General features: G+C 37.4%; 1 protein-coding gene and 1 long non-coding RNA gene across 3 annotated transcripts in view; both read left to right on the forward strand.

Moving 5' to 3' along the window:
* Positions 1 to 2,313: 2,313 nt before the first annotated feature.
* On the forward strand, positions 2,314 to 5,207 carry mycb (MYC proto-oncogene, bHLH transcription factor b). Its single transcript, XM_079876422.1, has 3 exons — positions 2,314 to 2,678; positions 2,956 to 3,616; positions 3,898 to 5,207. The coding sequence occupies exons 2-3, from the start codon at positions 2,965 to 2,967 to the stop codon at positions 4,422 to 4,424; spliced, it is 1,179 nt and encodes a 392-aa protein (XP_079732548.1). The 5' UTR covers positions 2,314 to 2,678; positions 2,956 to 2,964; the 3' UTR covers positions 4,425 to 5,207.
* An 867-nt stretch (positions 5,208 to 6,074) lies between these two features.
* LOC307161448 overlaps positions 6,075 to 17,909 on the forward strand; it is a 43,937-nt gene continuing 32,102 nt past the window's right edge. The window contains exons 1-3 of one of the 2 annotated variants that reach the window (XR_013821729.1): positions 6,075 to 6,413; positions 10,944 to 11,038; positions 14,724 to 14,882. This is a non-coding gene — a long non-coding RNA (uncharacterized lncRNA). The remainder of the gene's footprint in view (positions 6,414 to 10,943; positions 11,039 to 14,723; positions 14,883 to 17,909) is intronic. The other variant, XR_013821730.1, reaches the window with a different exon arrangement.

Consider the following 17,909-nt stretch of genomic DNA (forward strand, 5'->3'; position numbering starts at 1 on the left):
ATGACTTACTTTCTTGCAAAACACAAAATAAGATATTTTGAAGAATGCTTCCACTGCTTTTGTCCATATAAGCTAATCAAAGTCAATGGGGTCCAAAACAGCATGGGACACTTTTTCTAAATATATATTTTGAAATTTTGTGTTTCACAGTCAGAAGAAAGAAAGTCACAGTTTTGGAAAGACATGAGGGTGAGTAAAATTATGACAGAATTTTCATTTTTGAATTTTGGTGTTTCCAGTTGTTCTGGTGTCAACAAACTTTGATTGTAAATGCAGTGTTCCATCAAAGTCATCCTTTTTCATTAATCAGCCATTTTCCCTATACTGTTTGAGCTATATTTTGACGTGTTACCTGGCAGACATCTGATGTGTATAGCTGTGATTAAACAGAAACTCTTGGTCTTCTCCCATGTTGAAGTGCTGAAGGTCTTAACGCGGTACAGTGCATTCCCGTGGGGTCAGGCTTTCCCTTGTGCACACTTGGCTCTGAGATAAAAACCTTTAATAGTAACCCCAATGTAAAAGCCCTCCCATCCCCACTGCCCTCAGCACTCTGTCACACCCAGGGCCCTCTCTCATGACTAAACATGGGCCTTTGGCATTCTGCAAATTAGGAAAAGACGGATCAAGCTGCATGTCTGGTAGTAGACCTGTAGACCAACTGTGCGAGAGGGTCGGGTCTAATGAATCTGTGCTCAGCCATATATCTTGCGTCATTATATGCCATGTTGAGTAAGTCTTGAAAAGTATCAATCCATAAACAGAGCCTTGCTTCGACACCATGTTAAAAAACCTATATGACTTTCTTTCTTCAGTGGAACACAAAAATATTTATTTATAGCAGAATGTCCAAGTGAATGAAAGTGAATGAATGGGGACCACAGATGTCAAGCAAGGCACAATTTTTGTAAATAACAAAATTCTGTTTCTCACATAAAGTTACTAATATGGCTTCAGAAGACTTGGAATATAGTCTTATGGACTATTTTATCACGAATTGATGGGCTATAATATGGGCTCTTGTTCTTTTGGAATGTGGTTAAATTGGTCAAAAGTGACTTTGCTTACAAAATTGTTTCTTTCTATTCTTTCCTGAAAAACACAGTTTCCACACAGCAGCACAACAGTTTTCAACATTGATAATAAGGAATATTTCCTTTTCACCAAATCATCTCATTAGAATGATTTCTGAAGGATCACGTGACACTTAAGACTGGCGTAATGATGCTGAAAATTCAGCTTTGCCATCACAGAAATAATTTACATTTTAAAATATAGTACAATAGAAAACAGTTTTTTTTAAATTGTAATAATATTTCACAATATTACTGTATTTTTGATAAAAAATAAATTCAAAAATATCAAAAACATAAAAAAATCTTGCCGACCCTATGAAAAGTATATATATTGTGCGTACAATACATTCTGACACGTTCTAAACACAATACTGTAAAGGATTATTAAGGATTATAAGAATGTGATTATTAAAACAATACACCAAACATTCATTCAACAATCCTAAAAAGATTAGAAACAGTTCCCAGGACACAACTAGTATAAGGCCAGTTTAAAGTCCTCTTCAAACGGTTTAAAGTAAATATTGAATTCCTTTTCAATATAACAATCATTTAATCATCTCAGAGCGATCATAATAAATCTCACTCAATTGGCTGTTAATCATGTAGCATTTATTATAGATGGCCACCAGAGGGAAACACTCACTTCTGGGAGGATAAATCGAGACATGTTTGCTCCTTCATCCATCAGGTCAAGATATACTATATCAAAAATACTATATCATTCTTTTTTTTGATAATCTTTGATAATACTGACTTGATTTGTTTTATAATAACGGTTATCATGATGATCATATTATACATAAGTAGGCAAATGAATGACAGCATTACTATAATGCAAAAATAACTGAATTAAACAGTAAATAACAAACAGTACAATAAAAGGGAATAATTTTCATTCTCAAAAAATAATCGTCAGATTGTTTTAATTTAATTATTAGGAATTTTTAATTAGGATGATAAAGACTTATGTGGATTTATTTTACTCAACAGTTACATTTTTGTTTATTTTCAGGTTGTATAGCCTATAAAATAACCCCTTCCAACACCCACCACAGACAAATATCAGTGGAGGGGAACTTGTAAAATGTGTAAATAATTTGGGTGTTAGTTCTCGGAATTATCCTCATGCACAACTCAATGTGCAGTGTTTTCATCAAAGCTCCGCCCCCCATAATAAGTCCGCTACGACAAGTAGTTCCATATATAACTCGTTTTCATTAAATAAGGTCGCATTTTGATGATTTTTTTCATTGCTGTATAAATTGTCATTCAGTCATCTGTTAGCAGAATAACTAAGAAGAGACGTTTGTGATCTCTTCATCTTTCTACGTCAGGCAAATTTGGCGCGAACGGCGCAAGGATTTAAGGGAGGTGAAAAAAAAAAAACAATCCGTAGTATTAAAACCCGCGGGAGGAGCAGCTGTTCGAAATCTTGCAGTAAATGACAAGCAGCCGCTCGGCTCGGGTGCTACATTCGCAGAAGTGCGCAGGGTGAGCGGCTCGACCCACTCCCACTTTGGACTTACTTTAACTTGATACTTCACACTCACTGACATCTGACCATACTGACCGTTTTCATTCAGTTTCACTACAGCTACGGTAAGTCCTTCTGAATTACCATTTATAGACTGTTTTCATTTATTTCTATTTCCTTTTTGGCGAATTTGGTCATTCATCTTTTTTGGAGCATAACAAATAATCTGAGAATTTAGACATTTTAATATGTTTATATGACTTGTCTTCTGCTTAATCATTTCTTAACACGTTCAGTAAGTTGATGAGATAAGACAACAGTACTTCTGAAGGTTTTAATAATAAGATGAATCACTATGTATATTTAAAGGGCAAGATCTTAATCACGCTTTCTTCTTCACAGGCACTCACCATGCCGCTGAGTTCAAGTATGGCGAGTAAAAATTATGATTACGACTACGATTCATACCAGCCCTATTTCTATTTCGACAACGAAGAGGAGGATTTCTATAACCACCAACACGGACAACCACCGGCCCCCAGTGAGGATATATGGAAGAAATTTGAACTGCTCCCCACTCCGCCCCTCTCCCCGAGCCGGCGTCCCTCTCTGTCAGACCCCTTCCCCTCCACTGCCGACCAGCTGGAGATGGTTTCGGAGTTTCTGGGGGACGACGTGGTCAACCACAGTATTATTTGCGATGCGGACTACTCCCAGTCTTTTCTGAAATCAATAATCATTCAGGACTGTATGTGGAGCGGGTTCTCCGCCGCGGCTAAGCTGGAGAAGGCGGTGTCGGAGAGACTGGCGTCGTTGCAGGCGGCGAGGAGAGAGTCTTCCCGGAGCGACTCAACGGACGGCTGTCGGTCCAGCCCCAACGTCAGCTACCTTCAGGACATGAGCACCCCTACCTCGCAGTGCATTGACCCGTCTGTAGTGTTTCCCTTTCCATTGACTGACAGCTCAAAGCCGTGCAAGCCGTCGTCCACACCGACGTCCACAACACTGCTCCTGGATACTCCACCAAGCAGTGGGATTAGCAGCAGCAGTGACAGCGATTCCGGTGAGTAGCTGCTAGTGGTTTTGACGCTTCTTACTTATTGTACTAACTTGACGGGTCAGCTTACACTGTGACAATTTTATTCATTATTTTGAGCTGTCATTTGTTGCTTATTAATGGCTTTTAAGAGTACGATATTATGGTGGTTAAAGCGTTAATCATGGGTTGTAGCGTCAATTACGTAAGGAGACGCTCCCACCTACGCTAGGTTGTCTAGTATGAATAAGCATGCAGAGCTGCAAATTGACATGTTTTTTGTTTTTTTTACATTTTAATCCGAATAGATGACGAAGAGGAGGAGGAAATCGACGTCGTCACGGTGGAAAAGAGAAAGTCTGTGAAGAAGTCTGACGCGAACGCAACGCATCAAAGCCCCGTCGTCCTCAAGCGGTGTCACGTTAATATTCACCAACACAATTACGCCGCCCAGCCATCCACGCGGAACGAGCAGCCTGCAGTCAAACGGATTAAATTCGAGAGCCACATCCGGGTGTTTAAACAAATTAGCCACAGCCGAAAATGTGCGAGTCCCAGGACGTCGGACTCTGAGGATAACGATAAAAGGAGGACTCATAACGTGCTCGAGCGGCAACGGCGGAATGAGCTCAAGATGAGTTTCTTCGCGCTGAGAGACGTCATTCCTGACGTGGCGAACAACGAGAAAGCTGCCAAAGTGGTGATACTCAAGAAGGCGACTGAGTGCATAGATAGCATGCAAGAAGATGAACAAAAACTGATCTCACTTAAAGAGCAATTAAGGAGAAAATGTGAACATTTGAAACAGAGACTTGAGCAGTTAAGCAATTCTTAAATTGCTTGGACTTAATTTAGGGACTGGACTTGTTTTAAGCATCCTTGTATGGTTATGCCCTAAGTCAATACAAGGTCTTGAGGGTGTGGCAAGTAGTAAGCAAGCAATCTGACATTGATTTATACAAGTACACTGCCTCAATTTGGAAATAACGGAGGTTGGATTTATTTGTATTTAATTTTATTTTTTAGTAATAAAATGGTCTGCGGTTTCATTTACTGTTGGCCTTAACTTAATGTTTTGTTTTTGTAAGTTTTGTACATATTGCACATATGTATTCATTATGCTGTTGATTTCTGAATACTAAAATGCATTTCTCTATAAAAGTTTTTTGGCTAATCATGTCTTCAATGTGGACTCATTGCTTTTGCCTTTACCAGTCTCATGATGACCCACTTCAAAGCCTTCATTAGGTAATCCATTAAGATGATTCAGTCATGCACCGATCCAATGTTTAATTGATTTGGCCTGCTTCCAGTGTACATGACTCTTGTTTTGCACATCATTTACTTTGGAAAATCCATCATCTGTTTGTAAGTTTAGGATGACTAATGATTGTGTCAGAATTACATTCACTATTTAAACTCATCAAAGCCAGTGCCTTGTGTAAAGCCACATAGGTTGAATCACATGTCTACATATTGATTTAGTTATCTACTGTTCATGCTCTTGGCTACACTGGCTCTAATACAAGAAGTTTACAGTGGTTTGGCTTTAAGTAATCACATTTTATTCCACAAGAAAATAAAGATGTGTATAATCTCCCTCTATACATTTTACTACAAAGCAGATTTTTTTTTTTTTTTTATATTAATGTAAAATGTTTAGAGATTTAACTTTCTAAGAAGAGCTTTGATGCGCCTGCTGCAAAAGAAGATGCAGCCTTCCCTTTAGTGGAGCAGTTGTGAAGACCATGTTGGTATAGGGAATCTTATAGGAAAACTAGCTTAGTTTTGCCCTCCCCTTCAACTCACAAGTGCCATTTTTCTTAAAAGTGTTTGGTAGATAGTATACATTAGGGATGGGCAATGTCAGTCATGGAGTGCATGGTTTAGTGCCAACCCTAATCAAACAATTGAACAAGCTAATCAATGTCTTGAGGATTACTAAGGCTATAGGCAGGTGAGTTTATTTAAAAAAAATATTATCATGATTACTTGGAGATAGTCTCTGCAGGACAGCGGCACTCCAGGACCGATGTTGCCAATCCCTGGCATACATTATCCTTTACATACACATATTCAACTTTTCTTTATTTTCTCTAATATAATTTTATCTTCCTGCAACCTGGATGTTGGAACTTTTAAGGAAACCATTCTGGATGTCTTTTTCTCTCTCGCACACATGCCAAAACACCTTATCTGCTCACTCTTATCAAAGTACTCTAATGGTGCATGATATAACCAAATTCATAAAAATAAAAACATGCTTCAGTTTGTCAAGCATCCTCTAATGAACCTCTTGGAGCACAAACATTCAGAGGTAAACACTGTCATGTGATTTGATGGTCTGCATTGTCATTCTGTTTCACAATCATTTCCAGCAATGAGCGTTGCATTCTTTACGGTAGATAAGAGCTCTATTATCCACCCTGGATCCATGTGGAGGAAAAAACAAGAAATATGCAGAAGAAATCTGACAGTGTCTTGTCTGAGACAGATAGAGACATAGGATCAAACACATGTCAAATACTTTGGAATTCACGATCAATATTAGGATGATAATGCAGCCAAATAAACAATATAGTTATATTAACTTCGTAATTGTTTGGTGTAGTATTGAAGTTTTCGCGCGGTGACGTCAAGCCCTGATCTGACTCTATGCAAAGCGGCCACGATGCGCGTGCTGCTGTGAGCACATGGAGGAGAGAGAGAGGACGCACACTTAGCAGCCTGGCTAATGTAGCCAGCCGTGGAGCGCAAAATATTTGGAAATGAAGTACATTTCAGATCTGGAAAGCGAACTGACTTGCCTAAGGCGTCCAGAATGGTAAGATTCTTCTCCATTGTTGCGGTTAAGATGCATCCAGCAGTCGTGAAACAAAAACGTAGCTTTAGCGCAACGAAATGTGTTTATGTTTTGTGCCACAGGTGCTATACAGTAATCAATACAGGTTTGAATTTATAACAATTTATTAAAAACCCTTATTTTTTTATTATTAGTACCATTTTTATTATTATACATTAATTTAGGGCAGTTAACTTTGCATGTGAACGAGCAGTGATTTATTCTGATTTGTCAGAGCCTCTTGATTTAATGCAACATGTTGACATTGCAGTTTACAAATGACTTTCAGCATGTTAACATAGCATTAATGCGACCGTTTTTGATACAGTTTTGATGTTACCTATTGAAAATATTCAGTTGATGACAGCTTTATAGATTTTATATAGAATTTGTGTGAGGTTATCTGTCTTCTTGAACTGGTTATGAAAGCTACTGTACTACAGTGCGCACTCTCATGTTTTTGTAAAAATAAACATAATTTGCTAAAAGGTTACAGTGTTGCCAAAATGGAAGATTTTCTTCCATGTGTTTTGTGCATATTCTATAAATGACCATATTTTTAAATGCAAGCAGGTCCATTGATAATTTTATGGTATGATAAATGCAATTTACTATTAAATGACTTTACCAGAATAGGGCCACACAAATTTTAGTTAGCTTTGCAGATTTATTTATTCTTAATTTTCTGGTCTTGTCACTGTGTAAGCAGTGCCCGTCTTCCCTCAGTACAGTGTGTTGACAGAGTTCATAAATTATTTTCTGAATGAGAGACTGAGGCGCTCAGTCTATCACTGGATTTAGGACTACCTTGTAAGAGATTTACGATCTGGACGCAGGTGGTGGATGGTCATGAAGTGGAGGTTCCCTCTACCATGATGGTCCTACCACAGACTGCCGACTGTAGAAATATGAATGGAAGAAATAATCGTTAGTTGCAGCCCTAGAGAACTTATAATTCTTTACAAACAGCGACTTTAGAATTGTCATTCCAAACCTGTATGTAGTTATTTCTTCTGGGGAACATGATGTTTGATGTCCATGCAATGAAAGTCAATATATGGTCCAGTGTTGTTTAGGACCCCATTGAATTTCTTTACATGAACGAAAGTTTCTTTTGTTTTCTGATGAAGAAAGTAAGTCATATAAGTCGCCAAAGTGCTGTACATTACACTTGAATGTACAGTGAATAAAGAATGAGTGAATAAAGCAATAATAAAATAAATAAGAACAAAAACAAACAATCAAATATCCATTAAAAAGTTAAAACGCAAGAGAGAACAGGTATGACTTTAAGCGGCACTTGAAGGTACTTCGCGTATGGGACGATCTAACCTCAAAAGGCAAGTTGTTCCATTATGTAAATGTACATTAAATGTAAATGGCAGAATTTTCATTTTTATGTCAACTATCCCTTTTAAAGGATGGCTCTTGTAGGTCTGCTGACACTTCCAAACGTGCATTGCACTCTTTAACAAATGCAGGAACATTGTGCAGATCTGTAAATTAAAAGAACTGTGCTTGCCTGTGCAAAGCTGTTCCATACCTTTAACATGTCCCCTGAGAGCAGACCTGACTCAATCAGATGGCTTAGATTTCAGTCTGTTACGTTGCGGTTGAATGGCCACTATGATTGAGTGCTTTATGCATGGACCTCCTTTTCAATGCAACTGAAATTTTCAGTTTAGGGTGATGTCTGTTGGATGGTTTGGTAGCCTACCTCAGGTCAGCTGTTGACCTGAAGTCTAGTGGATGACCATATTTACAGGGAAGGTCTAAATGACGCAGCACCCTCAAGACTGTTGACAGACACATCATTTGTCTCTCATATAAACTATACTGCTGACTTCATTATTTATTGGTCATGAAGCATGGATTCAGATGCACCTAGGGAGATGTAGCAGCTGGTGGAGCATACAGAAATGATTGCTGCAGCAATATGGCTGAATTAGTTTTGATTAGATGAGCGCGAATGTTGAACTGAATGTGCTGGATGGCACTTTGTTGAAGTTAATGATCCAGAAACCAAGCTGGCTGGTTGTTCTCCCATTTGGGAACACAAGTTTACTGTTTGGTTAAGGGCATCACATTTTTATCTGATATAGCCTCATATATGGGTTTTCAGCAGTTAAATGGAGGTTATTGTTATGTAGAGGTTTGCATAAGCCAAAACCTCTTGAAATGACCAGAACTGCATGGCTCCCGATTAAAAGAAATGACTAGGAAGCTATTGGGTAAAATGATTAAAATAAATGACTTAATTAGATGATAAATTACAGTATTATTTAGTAAAGATGGTTGCAAGATTTGATGCTGTCACTGTAGTGATCCTGATTGTAGTTGTGCCATATCACTTTTAATATATTTTTTGCAATAATTTTGCAAAACAATAGCCAATAATTGGCTATTGTAATTACATTTTTAATTATTGGTTATTTTTAATGAATATTTTTATTTAGATCACAATTTTATTGCAGCAAATTCAAAACAGTTTTAAATATGTATCTTTAATTATAAGTAACAGTTCCAGATTTATTTAGAATCACAAAAAAACAAAAAAAAATCATGGTTCAGTGAGGGAGTCAGTTGAGAGAATTCGGTTATGGATGATTCACTGCTACTTCATGAGTGTTTTGTGAATCTTTTTGTTTTTGACTGACTCATTAAAAAGAACCTGACATTTTATCAGACAGACGTCTATTGTGACATCATAATTGAAACATTATGATGTTCGTCAGTCATGAAAGTCAGGCTGTGGTTAAGGTCACTCAACCATGACCGGAACTCATGTTCTCTCTTTCATTTACATAACCTGACACTGTGTGTTTGTCTCAATAACAAAGCCCAGAGAAATCTTTATTTAAACTCTGTGTGCCCCTGGAGTGACTGTTGTAATTGCCTGTTGCAGTTGGTCCAGTTTTGGCTCTTAGCACTGATTGTTTAAACGATGAGTGTGAGGCTGACATGGTGCTAATGTCACTGAGTCTCATCCTGTCCTTCTCACACATGGAGGTCATCAGGGGCACTGGCAGCTTCCCAAATACTGAGAGAAGAAGCTTTTTCTCTTTCTCTCTCTGTCTGTGATACTGCAGCATGCAGTGGCTCTTTAGGGATTGATATGAAACTTAATCTTCAGTAGCAGCTTCCATAAGAGGCTCTGATATTTAGACAAGTGCTCAGCTGTTATGTGTTGTGTTACATGGTTTGTAAAAGATGTCCAAGTGCTGAGTTGTCCTATCCTATTGCTCTTGCTAACCCATCACCTAGTTCTGTGATTCTCAACCAAATATGGATCACAGATCTCTTCTGGGGTCATGGATGGCAGGGAAAAATCAACGCAATATTCAAAATAGAATGTGGCTAACTTATTCTGAGTACCTGTATTTATATAAAAATGCAAAGAGTATATTCTGAATGGTATAATAAAAAGGATTATAGCATTTGATTTTCTGTAAGTGTTTCTAAAATATCAGAGGATACAATAAACTTGTCAAAGTCTACAACTCTACCAATAAATAAAACATTACAGTGTATAGAACATCAGAATATCCTATTTACAGGAAATATCACATACCTAGGAATACGCATCTCTCCCAATCTATCAGATTTATTTAATCTTAATTTCACTCCACTACTTAAATCTATAGAATATAACTAAAAAACGTTTGATGAATTTGACATGATCTCTTATTGGAAGAATCGCTACAATAAAAATGTCAATATTACCAAAAATTAACTACATATTTACAATGATTCATATCCAACCCACTAAGAAATGGTTCGGCACATTAAATAACAAGATAAATAATTTTTACTGGAATAATAAAAATCCTAGAATAAGCATCAACACATTACAGAAAAACAAAGACATGGGAGGATTAGGGGCACCCAATCACTATTATTATCTAGTTGCACAATTACAATTTCTCTGCAAATGGATAAACGGTAATAATCTCCATAACCCATGGTTGGATTTAGAACAAGCTGAATGTAAAAAGATTCCATTATCTGACCATTACATTACTGATGTAATTAAAGTTCATAATATATACAACAACATGACAATTCGTACAACATTATTAGTCTGGTGGAAAATCCATAAAATAACTCCTAATTCTCTCCTATATGGCATAACCTGGATTTCACTATTAATAAATCTCCACTTATTAATGAAAAATGGAAAATTGCTGGCATCACACATTTCTGTCATCACATCACATCATCTGTTGTTGGATAACAATTTAATAAATCTTTCAGAATTGATACAAAAATATAATTTAGATAAAGATCAGTATTTTATTACATACAAATTAATTGTGCTCTTAGAACTAAGATTGGCAAACTTCTTCCTAAAACTTCGCTTCTTATTGAGAAAAAATAATAATAATCAGCAACTCTAAAAAAATACTAGTCAAATTATACACTAATACAAAATATTCAATATTCAATTAAACAACAGGTATTGTTTAACCCCTCCTCTGTCTTCTGCCCCCCCCCCTTCTCACTCCTCCGCAGTCTTCTCTACCCCGCTCCCCCTTTCCTTTTGGAAAAGAGAGAGGTCATTACAGGATCACATTGCCAACGAATGGACCAGGAATGGACTGAATGAGGTATGATACCCGGCTTAAAGCACATACCTTATGACCACAGCTGGTGGGTCGCTCTTAATAATATCCAAGCACCAAAGGCATAGACGCAACGGGTAATGCAGCACCGATGATCTGGAAGGTCCTGCCAAGGTGTTTTGGCGGGCCCTTCCAAGACATCTAGTGGGAATGTGCATTTCCACATTCCAAAACACATGCATATACAGAAGGAAATCGATCAAACCAGTCAATGGCCATTCAAAAATGGCATCAAATTGGAAATGTGTGTGTGTGTGTGTATTTATATGTATTGCTCTGTTTGCTTAATAAAAAAATAAATTAATAAATAAAACTCAAATGATCTCTTGATGTTAATGCCGAATCATTCCTTGAAGGAAGGAAATGATCAGATGGCACATATTTTATATCTCAGCGTTTTACGAGCATTTTATTGATCAGAGAGCAATTCCTAGAGTCCAGGTTCATTCATCATGGCTGACTAAAGTAGTAGCTGCGGAAAAGTGAGTGGCCTTCCCTTTCATGTTATGGGACGAGTAGTGACTTAGGACTCAATGACTCTTCCGTGCAAGCCCTGTGTGTCCCCAGGGAGGCTTGAATTGCTCCGGCCGGCCCCTGCGTAAAGGAGAGGAGATAGCCAGCCATCTGGAGAATACGATACGATCACCACTGGTTCCTGCCATTTAAAGTGGCCCATCATCCCCCCACCAGCACATCTCCCTTGGCCTTGACACGTTTTATGGCACGTTAGTCTTCAGCTGTCATATATTTTACGTTGTCTTGTTTTCTTTTGTTTGATTATACCTGGCTATTATAAACCATGCTCAAACGTGCAATGAGAGAGCTCAGTAATGTGTCCTTTGTGGGTTGTATGTATGTCACTGTGCATGTATGTGTTGTGGTGTGCCTGTGTTTGTTAGGAGTATCATGTTCTGCACACACACAGAAGGATGTATAGACATATCACAATGAATTATTCAAACGGGCTCATACTGTGTGCTGACTGGACAAGGCAAATAGAAGCCACACAAGAAATATGAAACTTCATATTGAAAAAAATCAATTTTTATATACAAGCTCACTCTTTGTTCTCATATAACATCTGGCGAAATTAGAGGAACCAGTAAATGATACAGAGGAAATAAGGTTTTGCTGTCAATATTAAGCAACTTGTCTTGAAATATTTTCAGATCAATGGCTGAAAATAAAATTCTATCCTATTTTTTTCTAAATAAAATAAAATAAAACACTAAAAACTAAAATCCGTAAATTTAAATGCTACAATCGAAAATTATAAATTCTCAGTGTATTTAAAGAATAAATTAAATTAAATGTTAGATGGCAAAAAAGTTGTAAAATTTTAACATAAACTTATTTTATTTCAGTTAGTTGCCAAGGCAGCACTTTTTTCTAACATTTCTATTGCATTTTATTTCAGTTTTATTTTGTCGAAAATGTTTTGAATTATAACAACATCGCGAGCGACAAAGGTAATGAATAATACAATTAACTATCCAATATCATTTAATATTGAAATTCAAATAACGGCCAACAACTTCTACAGTACGAATATATTTTGAAATCCTAATTGTTTTGGCATTGAGCTTGAAGGTTTTTTACATTTACATTCAAATGGTGAACAGAAGTGAGTGTGTCAAATTCAGAATGATTGTCTCTTGACTTGATTTACCTAGATGTCCTGTGGTGGAGGGCGAGAGAGTTTGAAAGGTGTTAGTTTAACTGGCATGGAGCTTTCCAGAACAGATGGGACAGTAGTTGGAGATGACATGTTCTACTATGATGGTTTTAATGCCCTCTTGAATCTTATGATGTAATGGTGCTTAGCAGATGCCTGCACAGATCTTGATGTTAGAAAAAAACATGAAGTGTGTTCTCCGCTGCCAAAGGTCAAGAGCTCACTGTGACATGAGTGGATGCTTGACTGAGTAATACATTTACCCTAGAATTTATCTGGAGAATCTAAGGATGTCGTAAGTATACGTAGGGGGTCTTATTTAAAATGTATTTCTCTTGCATTGGTTACATGGTAATTAGTCAGTCTTTTCTTCCTTGTGACACAAAAGCAACACCATGAGGGTGTTAAAACAATAAACTATAGGGCAATACAAAACAACAGTTAAGGCTGTTAGAGGACAGCTGGCCAAACAGTTTCCTCTACTTCCCCTTATCCGGCTCAGGAGGAAATGTCTAGTAATAGTTCCTGATAGATATTATGCTCTGAAGCTAATGCTTTCAAGGTTAGATAAATGTGATGCTGCTTAAGAATATTAGTATGATATTTAATTTTGAATGATGCAGCGCCATCATGTTGAGTATGGTAAAGAGATCCAGCTAGCATAGAAGCTGCACAGTTAAAAGCTGTTTTAATGTAAGCTATGTATAAACAATAAATGTGCCCTTTGAAATCTGCAATATAAATAAAGTGTACAAGTTTGAAATAATAATTCAGAATATAGGAGGAGTGACCTCTGGGATGCTGCTTCAATAGTTGTGAAAAACTCAGAATAGAGAGTTATAATCAGTGGATTTGAATGATTGGTTGGGCATTACAAGACAGTTGGGTGTTTGTTGTCTGAAACAGATTTCTGCTTATTTCAAAGTAACGTTAGTTTGTTCTAATTGTTCTCGAGAAATTACTCTTTATAAGATGTACTCTTACAGGCTTATTAAAGTGGGATATCTATCTATTTTCTAAATGCAAGTTATTTACTTTATTGTGAACAGTTCATCCATGCATATAGGTTTCATTTTAAGTTTCATTTTTTGACCTTGTAATTTTTAATAAAAATGTCATAACTCAATCTTCCAGTGAAACGACAGACATATATCTGGTGACATATGCTGGAACATGGTGATATCCAATTATTTTGTCTGCTTAAAACCTGCGCCTTTTTTACAAACGACTGCAAGTTTGCATTCAGATCTGCCTCCATCCAATCAACAACTGAGGTGCCTACACTACAGTTTTTTTCCGATGATGACTTAGATGTGTCGGATAAAATTGTCTTTCGCTAATTCCGTTACATTTCAACTTCTATCGCAATACTTTTATGTGCTAGTCTTAAAATGGACAGAAATAATTTAAATATCCAATATCATCCTATACCTATACATTTAAAAAAAATGCCTGTATTGTCTGATAACTGATATTGTGCATCCTTATATTTGTATGTATATACCTAATTAAGCTTGCAAAATGATGCAAAACTTCTTGTTTTAAAACACAAAAGATTATCAAAAACTTATTGTCAGCATTTAGTGATTAATACATAACATGTAAACATAATTATGAATGTAACAGTTCTGTAAGTAGGTAGTATCTAAGCGGTAAAGTCGGATTATCATAGGCTATTAAAGTTAAAAGGTGGATTTTTCCTTCAAGTCTTTGAAAGCAAATTTAACGGTGGATTTTTTTTTCCTCCTTTGTTGAATCACATTCATATGAGACCCTTAATTGAATATAAACAGTGTTTGATGTCTTCAGTAAATGTGGATATTATGAATTCTGTTTCTGCCAGAGCTTCATCCATAATGACTTTATTTAATTTTGAGGCTTGAACAGGAGGAACTAGGTCTCTGTTCATAACCAGTGCCTTGAGGACTGACTCAGCCTGAACCCCTCTCTCTCTCTCTCTCTCTCTCTCTCTCTCGCTCTCTCGCTCTCAATTAGTCTGCAGATGAATCAAAGTGAATGGGATGTCCTGAAGTGCTTCACAAAGTGATCATCTCGCATATGTTGTGATTTGAATCCAGAAGACGTCATTATCAAACAGCTGAGCTGACTTCGACTTCCCCAATGAAGAAAACTCATCTGGGTCATCTATTCCAGGTGTGGCTTTTGTTTTATGTGATTGATGATTTGTAGAGCTCACGTCCAGTTTCACAGGGCCGACTGCCTCAGCTGACCCATACAGACTTTTCTTGGAATCAAGACTTGAGGATTTCTTCCATGAGACTTCTTGGAATAATTTTTTTTTATTCTTAGATATGCTTTTGGGAGTCTTGCTTCAGCAACGTGCCACAGACCCACATGTCCTCATGGAATATTCCGCACAATCATCCTTACAACTGATATTGCTGTGTGTTGATCATCGCCTAGCTATCAACATTAAGGCAAAGTTGAGCGAGATATTTCTGCATTTAAACAGAATGAGAGTCTGTGGAGACTGTACTCTTCCTACACTGTAAAAAATTAAATCTTAAAAACCGGTCAATGACTGTCAGCTACGGCTGCCAAACAAAAAACATAAAATAAAAGTAAAATATCCTAATTTAAATAAAGTGCAAAAACCTTTTACAGAAAATTTCCTTAAATGTTTTACAGAAAAGCATTGTTATGTTACAGCTATTTGCTTAATTATTACGATCAAACACCAGGGCTCTTGAAAATATCTTCTAGACAACAAATGATGAAATCTGTCCTTTATTTACTGATCTTTCAAGCTATGAATCCCTTGCTATAATTCCAGCTCCACTGTAAGTCGTCTTAGAAGTCGTTGAGAACAGGCAGTGAAAGTTCATGTAGTTTTACTGATTTGCAGATTAAATTGAAACAAAGGTCTAAAAATTGTGCTTATATTCTGTGAAACTTCTGGTTTGTGTTATGCATTATTTACATTTTGGTGTCAGCTAGAGGGGTTTAAATGGGCTGTAAAGAGTTGCTAGAGTGTCTGTGTAAAATTTCAGAGAAAATTATTTATATTAATTTAACAAAGTCCCTCAAAGTGTTCGATCATCATATTTGGGTCCATGTCATGACATGTTTTAGTTAATTTTTACTACTTAGTTTTAGGTGGGAATAATTGGCTGCTCTCCCCATGTTACATGTCTTTTCCTTTACATTGGTTGTTTTGTGGGTGGAAAGCCTGATCATCAGCCCTCACACAATATTGGCTCATTGTTAGGAAAGAGAATGATCTTACAGTTTGGCCTGACTCCACTGAGCTTCCAGTAAACTCTGCATGTTTAGAGGGTCTTTATGTCTGTGACAAACGGCCACACAAAACATAACAGAGCAATGACTTTTGTATATCTTCGCTAAATAACAGAAAATAAAGTCAAGAGGTATTGTGCATAGTGTGTTCTACATAATTTGCCCATCATAGTCATCACTAAAGCCACAGCACCATCTCTGTCAAGATTGGGTTGTTCAAAAGGCTTGTATGTCTTACACCGCCAGTCTTGCTATGTTATATAATCTAATTGTAACCAGTTAGTGCTTAAAAATAGCCACAGGCCAAAGAAACAGAAACACCCTACAACCAGAGAAAAATACGAGACTTTCAATAGTTTTATGGCACTGCCCTTTTCTCTAGTAACAACTCTCTTGAGAGGGTCTTTTCAAATGGTGAAGAGCAGATCTGCATTTCTCACAAATGCCAATTCATAGTCTGCAAAGTCTTCTTGGGCGGCGTTCGCTTTCTTTCTGTTGATTATGAATTAGCTGTAATTCTTTCATCCTCTCTCAGTTTGTCTTTTCCTCCATGACACAGTGATTTACTGATCTACCCTCTTGTGTTCCCTCTCTTTTGCTGAGTCACAGTGTGTATTTAAAGAACTGCAGTTAGAGACCGGAGCGGTATAACGGGATTCGCTTACACCTCGTGAAGTGACTTGCTGCAGTTATATTACAAGTAGATGATCTAAAGCAGGACAAACGGTGTGGTTAGCTGTGCATACTCCACTTAGCATGTAGCAAAAACCAAAAAGACCAAACTAGGACAGAGTTGAGAGGCTAGCGTTCCTATTTTAGATCTGCAGTCTAATGTACACCCTTAAGCTGCCAGATCTCTTAAAATACTGTCCAAGAATCGGCTCTGCTGTTCAGTGACCAGAGATTATCTTGGTGTTTCTGGTCAGTACGATTCCTTAAAAATGAGACGATGAAGAGCAAACTATTAGTTTCTCCCCTTCCCTTTCTTTCTTTAGTCTTTTAGTTCATTCTGTCTCTTTAAACAATTTAGATCTTTATTCTTGGCCCATTTCCTAGTGCACACTGGAGACGTCAAAGAGAGCGAGGAATGAAGCTATGCGTAGAGAAAAGTGAAAACCTTCATAGTTTATAAATAGATATTGTGTGTCTCCACTAAATAAGACCCCTCAACAATCAAGGACTTTGAAGATTCCTAGACTATGTGAAAAAATTCCCAACTATGCCAGGTCCCAACCCAGAAGGCCTCGTGCCAGTACGGCTTAACGCACGTTTACCGTAAACAGACTGGAATCCTGGCGTCTGTGTGAACAATGCACTGACTTGGCTGCCAAAACCGTAACCCTGTGTTTATGACCAAACCCACTTCAGAAGCGAGGCTCGGGATTGTGTAATAGCACGATTGGCTTTACAGCTGAGCAATTATGGAATAACTTGGGTAAAATTCACCTTTTGAAACCCAGTGGCCTCTGAAGGATGGTTTAGTGTAGATGTAGGATTCTTGTGTGGTGGTTAGTGAGGTCAACTGGACTGAATCATAGTACTGGGTTCTGCAAGGTATGTCAAAGACTCTCTGTTCTGCTGTGTCCAGTCAGTGTAGGAGTGATAACGCACAGGCATGTTTTTCTGTGACTGTGCATCTAGCAGTTCCAGGTCTTATTACACAGCTCTGTGTAATACTTGATTCTGATCGGAAAAACCCCTTCAGGCTGATTCAAGACCTGATCACCCTGTCGGGGTTTATTCTGCAATAACAACCGGCTGGATGTACGTTATCCCTTCCATATCTCATATCATATTGCTATTATTTCAAAGAGCCTTACAGCCTGCTACAGCAAATGAACCAGGAAAAATAGACCTTGACTAAGCAAATATTAGAAATGACTTTGAATATCAGAAGAAAGGTCTCCTTTATTTTTATTTTTT

The sequence above is a fragment of the Squalius cephalus genome (assembly GCF_949319135.1).
Source record: "Squalius cephalus genome assembly, chromosome: 7".
In the NCBI taxonomy this organism is placed as follows: Eukaryota; Metazoa; Chordata; class Actinopteri; order Cypriniformes; family Leuciscidae; genus Squalius; species Squalius cephalus.

Coding starts and splice junctions, on each gene's coding strand:
- mycb (XM_079876422.1), top strand. CDS start 2,965: ATGCCGCTGAGTTCAAGTATGGCGAGTAAAAATTATGATTACGACTAC. Junction 3,617..3,897: donor CAGCAGTGACAGCGATTCCG/GTGAGTAGCTGC, acceptor TAATCCGAATAG/ATGACGAAGAGGAGGAGGAA.